The following is a 17,827-nucleotide window of genomic DNA, read 5'->3' as shown; positions in this document are numbered from 1 at the left end:
CGTAATCTGAGGGTCGCGGGTTCGCGCCCAAGTCGCGCCAAACATGCTCGCCCTCCCAGCCGTGGGGGCGTTATAATGTGACGGTCAATCCCACTTTTCGTTCTTAAAAGAGTAGCCCAAGAGTTGGCGGTGGGTGGTGATGACTAGCTGCCTTCCCTCTAGTCTTACACTGCTAAATTAGGGACGGCTAGCACAGATAGCCCTCGAGTAGCTTTGTGCAAAATTCCAAAACAAAACAATAATTTACAGAATAAAGTGGCAGTGGTATTAATTTGCATATCACACCGTTATATCAATAGTCTTAGCTGCAGTGTATACATCCCTGGATATGTAAGTAATTCTGGAATGTTAGTTTCGGATATTACACACGAGCTATCAACGATAGCATGACCAGTTGGTTAGAGTGCTCGACTTGCAAACTGAAGGTCGCGGGTGCAAATCTCCGTCCCACCATACATGCTCGCCCTTTCAGAAGTGGGTGGTTATAACGTAACGCTCAATCCTACTATTCGTTGGTAAAAAAAGTGGCACAAGAGTTGGCGGTAAGTGGTGATGACTTCCTTCTAGTCTTATACTGCTAAATTAGGGACAACTAGCGCAGATAGCTCTCGTGCAGCTTTGCACGAAATTTAAAACAAATCAAATCCTAATTCTAAACTTACAGACCAAAGGGAAGGCAGACAGTCAACAACGCCTTCTGCCAATTTAGACTACTATAATTTACACTACTATAAATTAGACTACTATAGTTAAATAACGGAATTTTACCGTCATAACGCCCTCGCTATCTCAAACTGCAAAACGCAATTTCTATTGCAATGGGACGGGAGTCAAAATACGTCGGATTTACAGTCTGGTACACTAACCACTGGCCACGCTTACCTCCTAATTAATTTACTGGTCACGCCCACCTCCTAATTAATTTTATGCATTATTATTTAATGACATGAGTCTACTAGTTCTTAGCTCACATATTTAATACTTACCTTGAATGTTAGTGTTAGGATAAAAACATGTGTACTATTAAGATGCACAGGAAATCTTTGATGATGAATTTGTTGTTTTTCCTAGCTTTATGAGGTCGCTCAGAGACAAGGGATTAGCAAAGAGGACGAGTTCTGGGCAATGTTGAACTTCTTACACGATCAGGGAAAACTGTCTTCGTTCCCTTGTAACTTAGTTGACAAAACCAGAGACAAGTGGGAGGGAATCGCTGTACTGAGCCCCCAGTGGTTTGTTAATCACATTTACAAGGTTTTCAACCCTTCGTTAATATCAAATAAAACTGAGGTAGGTTACGTTTATAACGTATACTTTGTTATGACTATATATATATACGTATATCTAAATGTTTATGTATACATATTTTTTGCGTTTGAAATTAAAAGGCAAATCAGTATATGTATTTAACTTTTATAACTTTTTACAGACGAGAAACTTTGTCATTAATAACATTACGTAAAAAAAAAAAAATACTTGTCTTGTTCCTCGACAGAAAGTGTTATTTCCCAATTGCTTATGCCTAAAGTAAATGGAAAAGACATATTTTTCTCTTCAAACTTTGCTTTTGTGACCTGGGAGCATATAACGCAAACACGATAGGAGACTATATTTGGGGGCTGGTACATGAAAGTGATTTACATTACAGTCGTAAATCTCGAAAAACTACTCACTTCTAAACATTTTTGTATAACTTTAGTATAAATACAGGTAAATCTTCATTCATATGTTGTTTTATTCAGACCTTATGCAAATGAAAATAAACAAATTTGCCCGTTTTTACTTAGAAAATAGGTTAATTTCTAAATTTCTTTATCCAGGTTCACAAAAGCAAAGTTTGAATGGAATAATGGCCATTTTCTGTACTTTTACAACACAAGTAATTAAGAAATAATACATACTATCCAGGAACAAAATTTGTGTTACATAGTGTAACCTAACTTTTCAGCTTTCGTCTTATGAAAAGCAGAGGTCCTAACCGGGCACTAACTGAGAAAGCCACTTATTTGGGGGCTTGTTGCTATAGTTTTATGAACAACATTTTATCACTGAATAATTGAATTTGACAAATAACATTCAGGAAATTGTTGTATTTGTTATTTAATAAAGAAACCATAATTGTATGTTTGGGTTATATTTTCCGGTTTGAAGATGTTATAAAGTCTGGTTTGTCCCGAAAGTGTCTTATGTTATAATTCAGAATCAGATGCGTGAAAATACTATTGCTCTATTCATATTATCAGATACAAAAACTATTGTTCTGATCATATTATCAGGCACAAATACTATTGTTCTGTTCATATTATCAGGCACAAATACTGTTGTTCTGATCATATTATCAGGTATTAATACTATTACTCTGTTCATATTATTTGGTACTAATACTATTGCTCGAAGAACGATTGGTTACGTTGTTTTTATTTGTCGATGTACTTCAGACTAGTTTTGCTCTCAGAATGTTGGAAGACTCGACGAGCTGGTTTTAATTTCGTGTGCATTTGGTTAACATTACACAACCCCAAAACGTGCACATAACTAACCCATGCGCTGATGTACCATTACTAATATTTCCGGCTACTGATATCTTCGATTCTCTTCGGTAATTTTCTTGGGCAAAGTCCGAGACTGATGCATGTAGTGGACTTCCAAATATTGATAAAACAACAAACAACAACAAGAAAAAAAAGTGTAGGCTTGTGTAATGGGGTCTTTAACTGTTTGTTGTTTCTTACCTTAGCAACCAAAGGAGGACCAAAGTGGAGGTACTAGTGTGACCAATGGCTACCTTTCTGATGAGTATTTTAATTCAGTGTGGAGTGATGTAGCAGCTTGCAAGCAGACGTTCATTGGAATTCTAGAAAATCTGGACCTTTTATGTGAACTTCGAAAAGAAAAGGTACCAGTAACAGGTTTTTTATTGATGATAAGAAACCCACTTTAAGTAAAAAGGTTTCTCAGAACGACTGGTATGAATATTAACACTTTTACTAATAAAGCAGAGAACAACGTTTCGACTTTTCAAGATCATCTTCAGGTGTTAATACCCATACCAACTGCTCCGAGATACAATAATAGGTTTTGTTTCCAGTTTATTGAATTTGTTCTAGGACAAAGGCACATTAGGTTATCGGCTCTGTCCATCGCAGGGGAATAGAACCTCGAAATTTAGTTTTGTAAATTCGTCAACTTACTGTCACTCGCTGGAGGATGTTCCGTTTTGTTTTGTTTTGTTTTGTTTTTTAATTTCACGAGGGTTGTTTGTGTTAGTCGTCCCTAATTCAGTGGTGATAAATTAGAGTGAAGGCAGTTTATAAACACCAATCACCGCTAATACGTGGGCGACTCTTTTTAACAACGAATAGTGAGGTTGGCCTTCATGTTGCTTTGCCCCATGACTGAAAGGGGAAGCATGTTTGTTGACAAGAATTCGAACCTGCGAACCTAGGCTACGAGTCGATCACCCTATTCACCGAGCCATTGCAAGCTTTGTCCTGTTTAAAATCTATTCCCAAGAAGTTAATCAGAACTATACCTTTTGATATGGATTTAAAATTATTAACAGAAAGCTGGGAATGAGTACAAAGTTACACGCGTGTTTTCTCGTGTCTTCTGTTACAGTTATGCATAAGGAAAGAAAATAAACCCTGAAAACACTCTTTCAGAAGTTTCCTAAAAAATCTTTATAATGTTTTCCTTGAGTATGCACTTTGATATTTGTTACTAATGCTATAGGTATAGTTTAGTATCATCTTTAAAATTACAAATGCTACAGAAAAAATTTTTGTTTGTTGAATTTTCCACAAAACTATTTGAAGGATGTCTGCGTTGGCTGTCACTAATTTATAAGAGATCAGAAGTGGCTAATCGTCAGTAACCATCGCCAACACATGAGCAAGTAGGTCTGACATGGCCTAATGGTTTAGACATTTGACTCGCATCTCGTTTCATGTAGATAGAATTCTTGGAAATATTATGTCCATCTTCTCGTTACTAGAACATTTGGCCAGGTAACTAAGGCACTCGACTCGTAATCCGAATGTCGCGGGTTCGAATCCCCTTCACACCACACATGTTCGCCCTTTCAGCCGTGGGGGCGTTCTAATGTGACGGTCAAACCCACTATGCGTTGGTGAAAAAAGAGTAGCCCAAGAGTTGGCAGTGGGTGGTGATGACTAGTTGTCTTCTCTCTAGTCTTATACTGATAAATTAGAGACGGCTAGCGCAGATAGCCCTCGTGTAGCTTTGCGCGAAATTCAAACTAAACTGGAACTTTTAATGATCATTGTGTTAAAAATATAGAAGCACAATTTTTTATCCTTTATTACAAAAGAGTTTGGTTTTCGCCTGTCCGACTAATGGACACTCCAGCTAGTTGTTTTTTGTTTTTGAATTTCGCGCAAAGCTACACGATGGCTATCTGCGCTTCCAGCTAGTTAAAGATAATAAGCCTGTTAAGATAAATTAATATTTAAAATAATAGCAATGGTTTCAAATTCAGATTCGTTGACTTTGTTAAAATGGTTCAGATGGAACTTCCAAAAACGGAATAGTTATTAAAATATTATTTTATAAAAAGGTTTTTTCCGTATTTTCCATGACAGGTATTTTGTTCTGGAAATGTAACATTCTATAGTATTTGGCTATTTATTTCTCATTGATTCTTTTTTAGAACTAAGTGTGTAAAAAATCTTACTTAAGTTAGGGTTAACGATTACTGAAAGTTAATTACCATAACACTCATAACTGTTGAATATCATGTAGCAAGTGCACTTTGCTACCAGACAGAATCTTTAAACATTTTGAACAATATACATTCCCGTTTACGGCTCGGCATGGCCAGGTTGGTTAAGGCGTTCGACTCGTAATCTGAGGGTCGCGGGTTTGAATCCCGGTCGCACCAAACATGCTCGCCCTTTCAGCCGTGGGGAGTTATAATGTGACGGTCAATTCACACTATTCGTTGGTAAAAGAGTAGCCCAAGAGTTGGCGGTGGGTGGTGATAATTAGCTGCCTCTCCACTGGTCTTACACTGCTAGATTAGAGACGGCTACCACAGATAGCCCTCGAGTAGTTTTGTGCGAAACTTAAAAAAAATCATTCCCGTTTACAGTTTTGATTTTACAAATATTTATTTTAGCCTTTCGATGGTGATAAGATGAAATCGTAAACTTATCAATATTTATCTGATGTATATCTTAAGTTAAAAATTCTTGACAATAAAAATACTTATCAGTGAATTGTCTTTGCATTAAAACATGTAATTTCAGTGACAAGAAGAAACAATCCACGAATAAGAAATATTGTTAATTTTTGTATTATAATAACTGTATTGTTTTAAATATTGTTCGTCTCTTTATTGTGATAATTGTATTGTTTTAAATATTGTAATTTCTTTTGCGTTATAACTGTATTGTTTTAAATATTGTAATTTCTTTAGTGTCATAATCGTATTGTTTTAAACATTATAATTTCTTTTGTGTCATAACCGTATTGTTTTAAATATTGTAATTTCTTTAGTGTCATAACCGTATTGTTTTAAATATTGTGATATTTAATGTAATAACTGAATAGTTTTAAATATTGTTAATTTCCGTATTATAATAATTCTCTTGTTTTATATATAGTTAATTTCTTTGTTATAACTTCACTGTTTCAAATATTTTTTATATCTGCACTATAATTTTATTGTTTTAAGTACTACGATTACAGAGTTAATATTATAAATAGGTTTCCAACGGATATATTTCCTTTAAGCAATTAATACCACGATTAGCTCACAACGCTAATAACACTGCATAACAAAGTTTTTGCTTCTTGAACACTGTTGGGGGTTTCTTATAGATTTTTGGCTGCTGATCATGAAAACCACATCCAAATTTGCCCATCACGTACCGTTTCATCGCAATCTTTAGTTTCACCAGGACATTGCTACAATGAAAAAACGATATCAGGGCAACTGGAATCCGTCAATGCTTGCTGACAACTATTGGACACTGCAACGTGATGCACCGGATATTGAATACAAACGAAAATCAGGAGCAAAACACTTTTAATTATGTTGAACTTAATAGCGTATTAGGAACATAAACGCAATTAAATACATTATTGCCGGTAAACAGTTAACTGTCTATTTCTCAGAGTCCCTACGTGACAAAGCAAAACCAAAACTATATTTGTGCATACCCACCAGGTACCTGTCACAATCAGCAAAAACTTTTCAACAAAATTGTTGTGCAGTGTAATCCGGTTACGATAAAGTGGAGGGCAAATCATAGATAGGCCATTGTTTAGCTTTGTGTATAACAACAAGGAGGAAAACCTATGATCAGTCAACGAGACTCCCGTTTATTTATCACAAAGACTGTGGATATGCCAGTGAGTGCTATCTCTTCTTCTGATATTGCTGACATCTGTGTTTTTATTAAAAGTTATTTTTTAGAGGAGTAATACTCCCGAAGGTCACACATTATCTAATTAGTTTGAATAAAATATCACGAGACATATATTCTGTTGAATAAAGGTATTACGATTTACTCAACTCAATACTTACCTTTAGAAAGCAAAATCGTTTTATTAATATGAATATTTTTCAAAAACGTAGCTAAACAGCTATATTTCAAAAATAGCTAAATTTTCACTACTTACAATTACAACAGAAAGTTTTTTCCTTACCCTGCGTCCCGAGTGATTTTTTACTCATAACATAAAAAGTATTACGATTAGGCTTATAGAAGTATAATTTATTATAAATATTATACTAACACACATCTACATGGATATTTTATGTAAAGTAAACGACAAATGAACTGTTTAGAAACAAATAACCAAAAACAGGAGGAGCAGAAAGTGTTCGTACATTTCAGAACGTGTGATAAAACTGATATTCCTGTAAAAATTTGTTTAATTTGGTGAATAAACTACATTATACCATTCCAGAACTGGACACTGGGTTCATAATTATTGAAATTTAGCCAGCAAAATGTACTTCCAGCAATTTAGCATCATCTCCGTCATTATCTGTTTGGTCATCATGGCGAACAGGAAACAACTGTCCAGTGATTTAAAAAAACCGAATTAATGTAAAATACAAGTCTCGTGTGTCTCTTTCCGGTATTGCTACACAACTTAATGGGCCGAAATCTACTGTTCAAAGAATAATTGCCAAGTTTAAGCTTACAGGATCAACTGCTAACCTCCCTCGTTCCGGACGTCCCATCAAAATTCCAGAGAGAACCAAGAGGAAGGTTCTCAGAGAAGTTAGTAGGAACCCTCGTTTAACACGTAATGACATACAGAAACTGGTAAGGGAAACTAGGGTTGAAGTAAGCACCTCTACAGTTACGAACATGTTACGCTCTTCCGGGTTCAAAGCATGCCGTCCTGGTAGAACTCCATATTTAAAGCCTGTTCATTTAGAAGCACGATTGAGGTATGCAAGAAAGCATGTAGATAAACCCTTTACCTATTGGAAGAGTATTCTTTGGTCAGACGAGACTAAAATCGAGCTTTTCGGCCACAATGATGTTCGCTATATTTTCCGTAAGAAGGGGGAACGAAATCTTCCAAAGAACACCGTCCCTATAGTTAAACACGGAGGTGGCTCGATCATGCTATGGGGTTCCTTCAGCTCTTCTGATGTAGGCAGCCTTCACAGCGTCAACGGAATCATGAAAAAAGAAGAGTACGTTAATATATTAGGCAATTTATATCAAGAATGATGCTCGGAACTTGCGGCTTGGGCGTCGTTGGATCTTCCAGCACGACAATGACCCTAAGCACACATCGAAATATGTGCAATCCTGGTTGCAGAGGAACCATATAAGTGTTCTTGAGTGGCCATCGCAGTCATCCGATCTCAACCCAATTGAAGACGTTTGGCATGAGTTGAAGACCAGGGTTCATCAGCGTCATCCGAAAACCTTGCAAGAGTTGGAGGCCTTCTGTAAAGAAGAATGGAAGAAAATACCAGTCAAGTACTGTCAAACGATCATGGAGGGCTATGAGGAGAGATTGTGCCAAGTAATTCACGTGAAAGGCTCCACAACTGACCATTAAAGTAGACGCACAAACACATTCTGCCCCTCCTATGTTTGGTTATTTGTTTATAAACAGTTTATTTGTCTTTCAATTTACATAAAATGTATGTAGACGTATGTTAGTATAATATTTATAATGTACTGTACTTTCATTAACCTAATCATGATACTTTCTAAATTATAAGGAAAAACTACTCACGACGCAGGGGTACGAACACTTTCTGTCCTAACTGTATCTATGGAGTTAGCCTTCACATTGGTTTTACAAAATATACTATAATTATTTCAAAATAGTTACATCAGTAATTCTTTAGGTAAAACTGTACAAACTGTTATTGTAAAGTTAAATAACATAAAAAAGTTTTCAGTAAATTTTAAGGAAGCAAAAGAACCACCGCAGCAGAACCTTTAAGATATAAAGCACTGTAAATATTTGTCAAGCCAATCGTAAAAAAAATTATCACTGGTAAAGTAAAGCCTGTGGTTATGAAAAGTATCCTTCCGACCCAAAAAAGTTGTTGCAAGAAACAAGGATTTAGAGCTGATCTAAACGTTTACAGCCACACTTCGAAATCAGTGGTTGCAGGTAACTAAAAAAACAAACAAACTGGAGTGACAATGGACGAGTCTGACCACATGCTTGTCAAATCCCTAAAGCATCTCTAATGGACTTTCTTGTTTCTATTTTGGCTTGAATTTCGCGCAACGCTACACGAGAGCTATCTGCGCTAGTCGTCCCTAATTTAGCAGTGTAAGACTAGAGGGAAGGCAACTAGTTGTCACCACCCACCGCCAACACTTGGGCTACTCTTTTACCAACGAATAGAAGGATTTACTGTCACATTATAACGTCCTCATGGCTGAAAGGGCGAGCATGTTTGTCGCGACGGGGATTCGAACCCGCAACCCTCGGATTAGCAGTCGAGTACTTTAACCTCCTGGCCATGCTAGGCCATTAATTAAAGATCCTCTTTTTTTTTTCTTTTAAGCAGGACCCAGATGGCGTTGACAAGAAGATAGCGAATACATATTGGATTCCTTGGATTGCTAGGAAACAGAGATCACACACCACGACTTTAAGAGACGAATCATGCTGTCTACGGTTGTACATAGACTTTCATAGTTTGCTACCAGGTAGACATTGTCAATACAGTCCACAATTGTATCGAAATTACTTGTCAAACCTTTTTTTTTATTGTAAGCCTAAAAACAAATATATATGCATATATTTAAGCTTTTTGGGAAAAATGACAACAAAGATGCATTTTGGTTAAGTTATTGATTTAGTTAAATTTAAATTGAAAAAAGAGAACTGAAGAAGCAAGTTAAGAGACTAGTTTGGTCACAGGTAGATTAAGAGACAAAGAGGAGAGACTAGTTTGGTCACAGGTAGATTAAGAGACAAAGAGGAGAGACTAGTTTGGTTTCAGGTAGATTAAGAGACAAAGAGGAGAGACTAGTTTGGTCACAGGTAGATTAAGAGACAAAGAAGAGAGACTAGTTTGGTTTCAGGTAGATTAAGAGACAAAGAGGAGAGACTAGTTTAGTCACAGGTAGATTAAGAGACAAAAGAGGAGAGACTAGTTTGGTCATAGGTAGATTAAAGACAAAGAGGAGAGACTAGTTTAGTCTAGGTAGATTAAGACAAAAAAGGAGACTAGTTTAGTCATAGGTAGATTAAAGACAAAGAGGAGAGACTAGTTTAGTCATAGGTAGATTAAGAGACAAAAAGGAGAGACTAGTTTAGTCACAGGTAGATTAAGAGACAAAAGAGGAGAGACTAGTTTAGTTACAGGTAGATTAAGAGACAAAGAGGAGACTAGTTTGGTTACAGGTAGATTAAGAGACAAAGAGGAGAGACTAGTTTGGTCACAGGTAGATTAAGAGACAAAAAGAGGAGAGACTAGTTTGGTCACAGGTAGATTAAGAGACAAGAGGAGAGACTAGTTTGGTCACAGGTAGATTAAGAGACAAAGAGGAGAGATGCGGGATTTAGATAGAATTAAACTCCTCTGTTAATAATGTGTTGAAAGTAGTATAATTTAATAGGAATTTGGTAAAATATATTAAATAAATGTTGAGGTTGATTATTATAATAAACTTCAGGTTTCCAGGCTGGTTTTATACTGAAATACACGAAGAGTGGCTCATAAATATTATAATTCAATATTTGCGTTGAAACCAGTGATTAGTTATAGGTTTATAGGCATATTTAATTAATAAATTATTTAATACAAAAACCTAGTTGACAGCCTGAGAAACATTTTGGTAGTTTAAGACCAGTGGTAAGATGTAATACTAGTAAAAATATGTGTAACCTAAAAGATTGGCTGAAAAAAAACTACAGTAAACCTAACAGATTATCTTAGAAAGATTAGATTAGCAATGGATTAAGGAAAGCTGTAAGATATAATACTATTAAAGATAAGTATAACAAACTGGGTGAATGTGGAGGGACTATGGAAAGTACAAATGAACGGAGAGAATAAACATTCTATATAAATATAACAGTACTGTCTGTTGTATGTCCATGTAACTACTTATCTACATAAATATAACACTACTGTCTGTTGTGTGTCCATGTAACTACTTATCTATATAAATATAACACTACTGTCTGTTGTGTGTCCATGTAACTACTTATCTATATAAATATAACACTACTGTCTGTTGTGTGTCCATGTAACTACTTATCTATATAAATATAATGGTACTGTCTGTTGTGTGTCCATGTAACTACTTATCTATATAAATATAATGGTACTGTCTGGGTTGTGTCCATGTAACTACTTATCTATAATAAATATAACACTACTGTCTGTTGTGTGTCCATGTAGCTACTTATCTATATAAATATAACATTACTGTCTGTTGTGTGTCCATGTAACTACTTATATATATAAATATAACACTACTGTCTATTGTGTGTCCATGCAACTACTTATCTATATAAATATAACAATACTGTCTGTTGTGTGTCCATGTAACTACTTATCTATATAAATATAACACTACTGTCTGTTGTGTGTCCATGCAACTACTTATCTATATAAATATAACAATACTGTCTGTTGTGTGTCCATGTAACTACTTATCTATATAAATATAACACTACTGTCTGTTTTGTGTCCATGTAACTACTTATCTATATAAATATAACACTACTGTCTGTTGTGTTTCCATGTAACTACTTATCTATATAAATATAACAATACTGTCTGTTGTGTTTCCATGTAACTACTTATCTATATAAATATAACAATACTGTCTGTTTGTTGTCCATGTAACTACTTATCTATATAAATATAACAGTACTGTCTGTTGTTGTATGTCCATGTAACTACTTATCTATATAAATATAACAGTACTGTTTGTTGTATGTCCATGTAACTACTTATCTATATAAATATAACACTACTGTTTGTTGTGTGTCCATGTAACTACTTATCTATATAAATATAACACTACTGTCTGTTGTGTGTCCATGTAACTACTTATCTATATAAATATAACACTACTGTCTGTTGTGTGTCCATGTAACTACTTATCTATATAAATATAACACTACTGTCTGTTGTGTGTCCATGTAACTACTTATCTATATAAATATAACACTACTGTCTATTGTGTGTCCATGCAACTACTTATCTATATAAATATAATAGTGCTGTCTGTTGTATGTCCATGTAACTACTTATCTATATAAATATAACAGTACTGTATGTTATATGTTCATGCAACTACTTATCTATATAAATATAATAGTACTGTCTGTTGTATGTCCATGCAACTACTTCGCAGAGTGTAGATGGATCTTCATTAACATTGGTATAAAGATTTGTAGGGTATATGCGGAGAACCACGCATGTTTATGGTTTCAGATTCTGTGTTTTGCAGTTTTATGGACGTTTTTGAGTTGTTGGTTTTTTTTACAACTATAAAAAAGGAAGGAATTTTTCATTAAACTCGCCCAGGAGACGGGTTCTCCAGCTGGTGTTAAAACAAGACGATAAATTATTTTTAAAAGCAAGTGAATCCAGGTAGTGAAATCTTAACGTTATAGGGTCTAGTTTGTTTGTTTTTTCTCAGTTAAGATATAGTATTTTTCTAATTTACTTTGGATTTCTATAGTAAATATGTTTTTGTTCACAATTTCTTATTAGAGCACTCAATGTCGAATCTATGTCTAATTTATTTTTTCTCTGATTGGTGAATAACATTGTGAGAAAAACGAACTTAATATTCAATTTTGCATTTAAATTGTATATGTTGTGAATAAAACTGATCTTGTAGAGGGAGTGTTAATGGCATCATTTTGGATATTCCAGTAGGGTTCTTTTCCCGCCTGGTGGCGAGACTTGGAGGTTGGTCATGTAGACATGAGTGGACTAGGTTACCTCAGTTATCTGCTGATCAGTGTCGAATAGCTGTACATCCGGGACATGATTTACTGATTGAGAAAGCTCTGTTTGCTCACGCCCAAATTGTAGTAAGTTAGGTTACTATAAAAATCACTCAAGTGTTAAGTTAATTCTATTTTCATTTGTTGTGGCTTGGAATATGATCCTCGTATGCCGTGCAAACCTCAAAGTCTGTTTTACTGAATAAAGGAAATCTGACGTTTCTTCTAATTTTTTGTTCGGAAAGACAGGAATTGAATTTCATTGTTCAAATGTGGATTTTTTTTTCTATTTGGAAAGAAGAACTTTAATCACTTATCGTAATTTATTTTATCATTGTAGATAGATAGAATAATGATAGATAAGTTCAAGGTAACAAGGTTAACAAAGTTTAGTGAACCTACTGTCATATGACTACAGTTAAGAACATATCGTAGATCTTAGATTACACTGAAGGAATATTTCAAAACGAAACGTTGAACGTTAGGACATTAGTTATGTGCATGCTGTGCCGTTGCTGTTGTGTGGAATGTGACCTGTTTCATTGACGTGAACAGATTACTTCATGAATACTCCAAAAACAGTTTCATTAGCGTCGCGATGCTTCGGCAAACCGAACCTGTGTGTAGTTATATTAACGCTGGACCTAGCATTAGAATGATTCCGTAAACGGTGTACTTATAAATTAGAAACATCTGTGCGATTCTTAATTATGAACGTCAAACACGCTGCTTAAAAATATGTCATGTACATAAATTAGAAACATCTGTGCAATTCTTAATTACGAGAGTCAAACACACTGTTTAAAAGTATCTTATGTACATAAATTGGAAACATAATGAAAGTCCACGAACAGATTCAAAATCTAACATAACGACGTTTCGGTGAACCGAGCTTGAATAAAGCTAGTTATCAACAGCGAATCTAGAATTAAGTTATCGTAATGACATATTAATATTTAAATTACACAGTTATCTAATTCTTCTGTATTTATTTGTAGGTTACTGTAACTAGAGTTTTCAAACCTGACCATTCAGACTGGAGTGGAAAACCACCCTCAGTGCAAGTCTGTGAGAAAGTAAGTTAATTCTACAGGTCCACAGTTCGTATCCGAAGTTTCGAAATTCGAAGTTTTTTCGTGGAGTGTGGAGCGTCAGTATAACAGCTGACCCAGCTTCACACCCACTTGACCCACCTCACACAAACGTGTCAGTTGTGTCTCAGCGCTCCTACTGGTCACACGTGTGTCTGCTGTAAGCTGGTATTTTTTATTGCTTTTTATTTTGTGACTTTGTGTTTAATTTCACTGTGAAAAAGTAAAAAAAAAAAAGAGCTGCAGAGACCCCTATAGGTAACAGTGAGAAAGAAAAGGAAACATTTGACGTCATCAATAACACAGAAAGTGGAGTTATTGCAGAAGTTTGATCGTGGCGTGTGTGTATGCGGCGTCTCACTGAAGAATATGGTGTCGGAAGTACCATTGTGTATGATTTAAAAAACATTTGTTCTTAAATCCGAAAAATTGTGGGCCTGTACCTTAATTCACAATATAATAAAATATGCGTATTTCGTTTTTATTTTTTGGCTATTTGATTCAGTTCTGACTTATAACAAAAAAAAAATCAATTGATCTGGGATAGGGCGCCATCTATAGGTGAATAATTACATGACGATGAATAATGATTATATACATGTGAACTGATTCACGTAAAGTTAAACTACAAAATAAACGTTTATATTGTACGTAATTTTAAAATCTCAACTGTACGTATACTGACTCTAAAGTACGAAGTTTGAGGGTTAATGTAAAAACAATTGAAATGGAGAATACTTCTCTTTCTCAGAAGTTAGTTAAGAAAACCATTTAAAATTTTATTTTTTTACACCCACCTGATTGGTTTACTTAATAATCATCCTGTACTTGAATTCTAACACTGTTGGATGCTTGAAAGAGTTAAATACATCGATAAATTAATTTGTTTTGTTTAAACAACATTTCATGTACTGTGCTTACTCTACAGATCGAATTTTAGTATTATATGCTTCCTTAAGCTTGCTACCAAGTTATAATTTCGTATATAAAAACTATTGTTTAAATCACATACATAGTGTGTATACAGACACTCCTATTGTACCTTATTAATGTGTTTGTTTGTTTTGAATTTTCGCGCAAAGCCACACGAGAGCTCTCAGCTCTAACCATCTCTAATTTAACAGTTCGAGACTAGAGAGGCAGCAAGTTATCGTCATCCACCGCCAACTCTTAGTGGGATGGACCGTCACATTATAACGCCCCCACAGCTGAAAGGGCGATCATATTTGGTGTGACGGGGATTTGAACTCGCGCCCCTCAGATTAGGAGTCAAGTGCCTTAACCACCTGACAAACCCAGACCTTTTATTAATATACTCTTCAAAAAAAGAAACGCAAAAGAGATATTTTTGTTATTTTAAAGAGAAATATATTTGTAATAACGTTACAAGCTCAGAGTATGTGATGTTACGTGTTAAGGCACTGTTTGTCAGACCAAAATGACAATAAAAGTTGTGCACTTTGAAAACGGAAGAAAACATCGGATTTTTCGCCAAAATGCATGCGTGTCCAATAAATTTGTTTGAGAGATCTGTATGTTCTGCAAGTGCAACATGTGCAAAATCCCTATAAAAGTGACGGGTTCTCGGTTTCCGTAGCTCAGTGTTAAGCCACCGACACACAATACAGTTACACCAAGACTGACTGAAGCACAACGCAACAACGCCATTGGTCGCTTGGAAGCAGGCGAATCTCGATCAGATGTTGCCAGAGCTGTGAATGTCCACCCAAGCACCATCACAAGGCTATGGAATTGTCACCAACAACATGGATCAACTTGTGACCGTCCACGATGTGGCAAACCTTGCGTGACCACGCTCGCACAAGATCGCTACATCCGGTTACGTCACCTTCGGGATAGGACCACCACTGCAACGTCTACTGCCTCAACCATACCAGGGCTACGTAGGATTTTCGATCAGACCGTACGCAACCGTCGACGAGATTCTTAGGCCCCATGTGCAACCCATCATGGTGAACGTCAACGACGTTTTTCAACATGACAATGCCCGTCCTCACACAGCCCGACTCACCACTGTCTTCTTGAGACACCACAACATCAACGTTCTTCCCTGGCCCTCCAGATCACCAGATTTAAACCCCATCGAACATCTTTGGAACGAGTTGGACCGACGTCTGCGACGGCGACAACCTCAACCGCAGACTCTACCTCAGCTTGCAGCAGCTTTGCAGGCTGAGTGGACAGCCATTCCACAGGATGTGATTCGTCATCTCATCGCTTCCATGGGCAGGAGATGCCAAGAAGTTATTGATGCTCACGGGGGGCATACTCGTTATTGACGTTGAGTGACGTTAAACTTCACCTAGTGATCGTGGACTTCGCCTTTGCAGACTTTAGATGTTCAGCAGTGAATGTGCAAAGTTTCACACATGTCATACTGAACTATCCGGAATAAACTTGTAAACAATATGTCTCAAATTTTGCCTTTTGCGTTTTTTTTTTTTTGAATAGTATATGTCTGCAGTGCGTTTCATAAATAAAATCCAATGTTTCTTTTCATTCCGAAGCAAACATGTCAAGTATACGAAATAAGAAAGAAATCTAAATTAGAAAAAATCTTTTCTTGTTTTATTTTGCCTTTTATCTTAACAACATTTCACAAATAGTGGAAACCAAATTCGTAATATTATTTCCATTTTGATACTGTTAAATGGTTAACAGGTTTTATTAAATCTTTGGTGAATGGTTAATCTCTCCCATTTTCTACCATTAAACGAACATAATTTGTTGTTTTCTATTGAGCATTTAATTTATTTTAGATATTTCTGTTCATAACCCTCCACAGCGGCTCAGTCGTAAAGATTGTAACGCTGAAGCCATCGTGGTCCTTTGCATTAATAACGAACAAACAAAGTTTTCTTTGCATATATCTGTTCGTTCAAACGTCATTGTTAAGTCACTTGTTGATTATGTATAACTCTTAACTGTTAATTATTTCACTACCTGAAATTATTATTAACTCATAGAATATTAACATAGGTGCGCCATCTTTTGGAAGCTGAGCTTGAAACATTGCGTAACAGCTGGTATAAACGTTTGTCCTTCAGTCTCTGCGTGTCATGTCCATGCAAGAAGACTTGTGTACAACACGGCATACCAGGATGTGTAGGTCATTCATGTCTTCATCTGCTACCACTCAGTGATTGCTTGGTCCAGAAGGTGAGAAAAATGGCCGACAGATTTACTTTATTGCTCTGTAGGCATACGTGACCAAGGAAATGTTTACTTCTTTGGATAACACCAAATCGTATTTCGCCCTTTCTATTGTTTCCCCTCCTTTTATGTGTTCATTGAGTTTTATAGTATTTTCCATATACTTAGGATTGTTGATGGAAGTTGTATTAGGAAATTAAGTACGTTTCGCTCACAACGCCGGTAACAATGTAACAGTTTTTTCTGAAAAAAGAAATAAACAAATTATTCCAACATTGAGGACTTTGATGGATGGTTTGTCTTAACAATGGAGAAAAATAAGAAGTAATTGAGTTTAACTTTTCTTTACTTAATAATTCGATACAGTTTAATCTGATATCCGTTAAAAGTATTGCGGATACATATTTCATTTAAATATTAAGAAAAATATTTCGTAACTCGTTTAAAGTCTGTACGTTCCTTAAGTAACCCCGTACTAATGTTACTGTATGGGCACAAATTACCATTTTTTACAGATGAAAAAATGAAAACACAAAGTTCTTCTTTCTAAATATTCCTTTTTTCCAATTTCTGCAGACAATCCAGTGTGAATACAGAATTGTAAAAACAGACTTCATTCGAACATTTTTCCCATTTTCCTCGTTGAACGGTAAGTTAATATATCTTATTATATTATATTAATATATTATTAAAGTAGTAAAACTTGGAAATTAAAACATTATAAATACCGCTGGTATCGAAGCATGAATTTTAATATCAACTTCCCAACTTGCCAATGAATCACCGGGGGAGAGGTTATAAACAAAGCGTTTCTTTATTTCGATTTTTTAAATTTTTTATTGTTAAATAGAAAACTATACAATGAGTTATCTATTTTCAGCCTACCGCTGGTTATAAACCCCCCTCAGAGTTATCGTTGTACCACCGACTAACTTCTTTTGACTACAAGAAAGTTTATGACTCAACAACAAAGCATACACAAAAAAAATTTCATAATGTAAAAACTTGTGCACATCAAGAAGGAAGCAAATAATATCTCTGTCTGCATTGTTTCTAGAACAATAGTTTCTTTTGACTATAAATATGGCACGTTGTTGCATTAACCACATGCAATATGAAGATTT

At 35.5% G+C, this 17,827-nt stretch overlaps 1 protein-coding gene across 1 annotated transcript in view; it reads left to right on the top strand.

Annotated features, from left to right (window-relative positions):
• LOC143233595 (uncharacterized) overlaps nucleotides 1–17,827 on the top strand; it is a 36,726-nt gene that overhangs the window by 10,776 nt on the left and 8,123 nt on the right. Inside the window, exons 6-12 of the mRNA XM_076469975.1 lie at nucleotides 1,072–1,290; nucleotides 2,738–2,896; nucleotides 9,029–9,170; nucleotides 12,365–12,525; nucleotides 13,437–13,514; nucleotides 16,530–16,709; nucleotides 17,280–17,352. Coding sequence (XP_076326090.1) covers nucleotides 1,072–1,290; nucleotides 2,738–2,896; nucleotides 9,029–9,170; nucleotides 12,365–12,525; nucleotides 13,437–13,514; nucleotides 16,530–16,709; nucleotides 17,280–17,352 — 1,012 coding nt within the window. The remainder of the gene's footprint in view (nucleotides 1–1,071; nucleotides 1,291–2,737; nucleotides 2,897–9,028; nucleotides 9,171–12,364; nucleotides 12,526–13,436; nucleotides 13,515–16,529; nucleotides 16,710–17,279; nucleotides 17,353–17,827) is intronic.

This window comes from Tachypleus tridentatus, chromosome 1 (genome assembly GCF_004210375.1).
Source record: "Tachypleus tridentatus isolate NWPU-2018 chromosome 1, ASM421037v1, whole genome shotgun sequence".
NCBI classification, from domain to species: Eukaryota; Metazoa; Arthropoda; class Merostomata; order Xiphosura; family Limulidae; genus Tachypleus; species Tachypleus tridentatus.
This window is presented reverse-complemented; position numbering and strand designations above follow the sequence as displayed.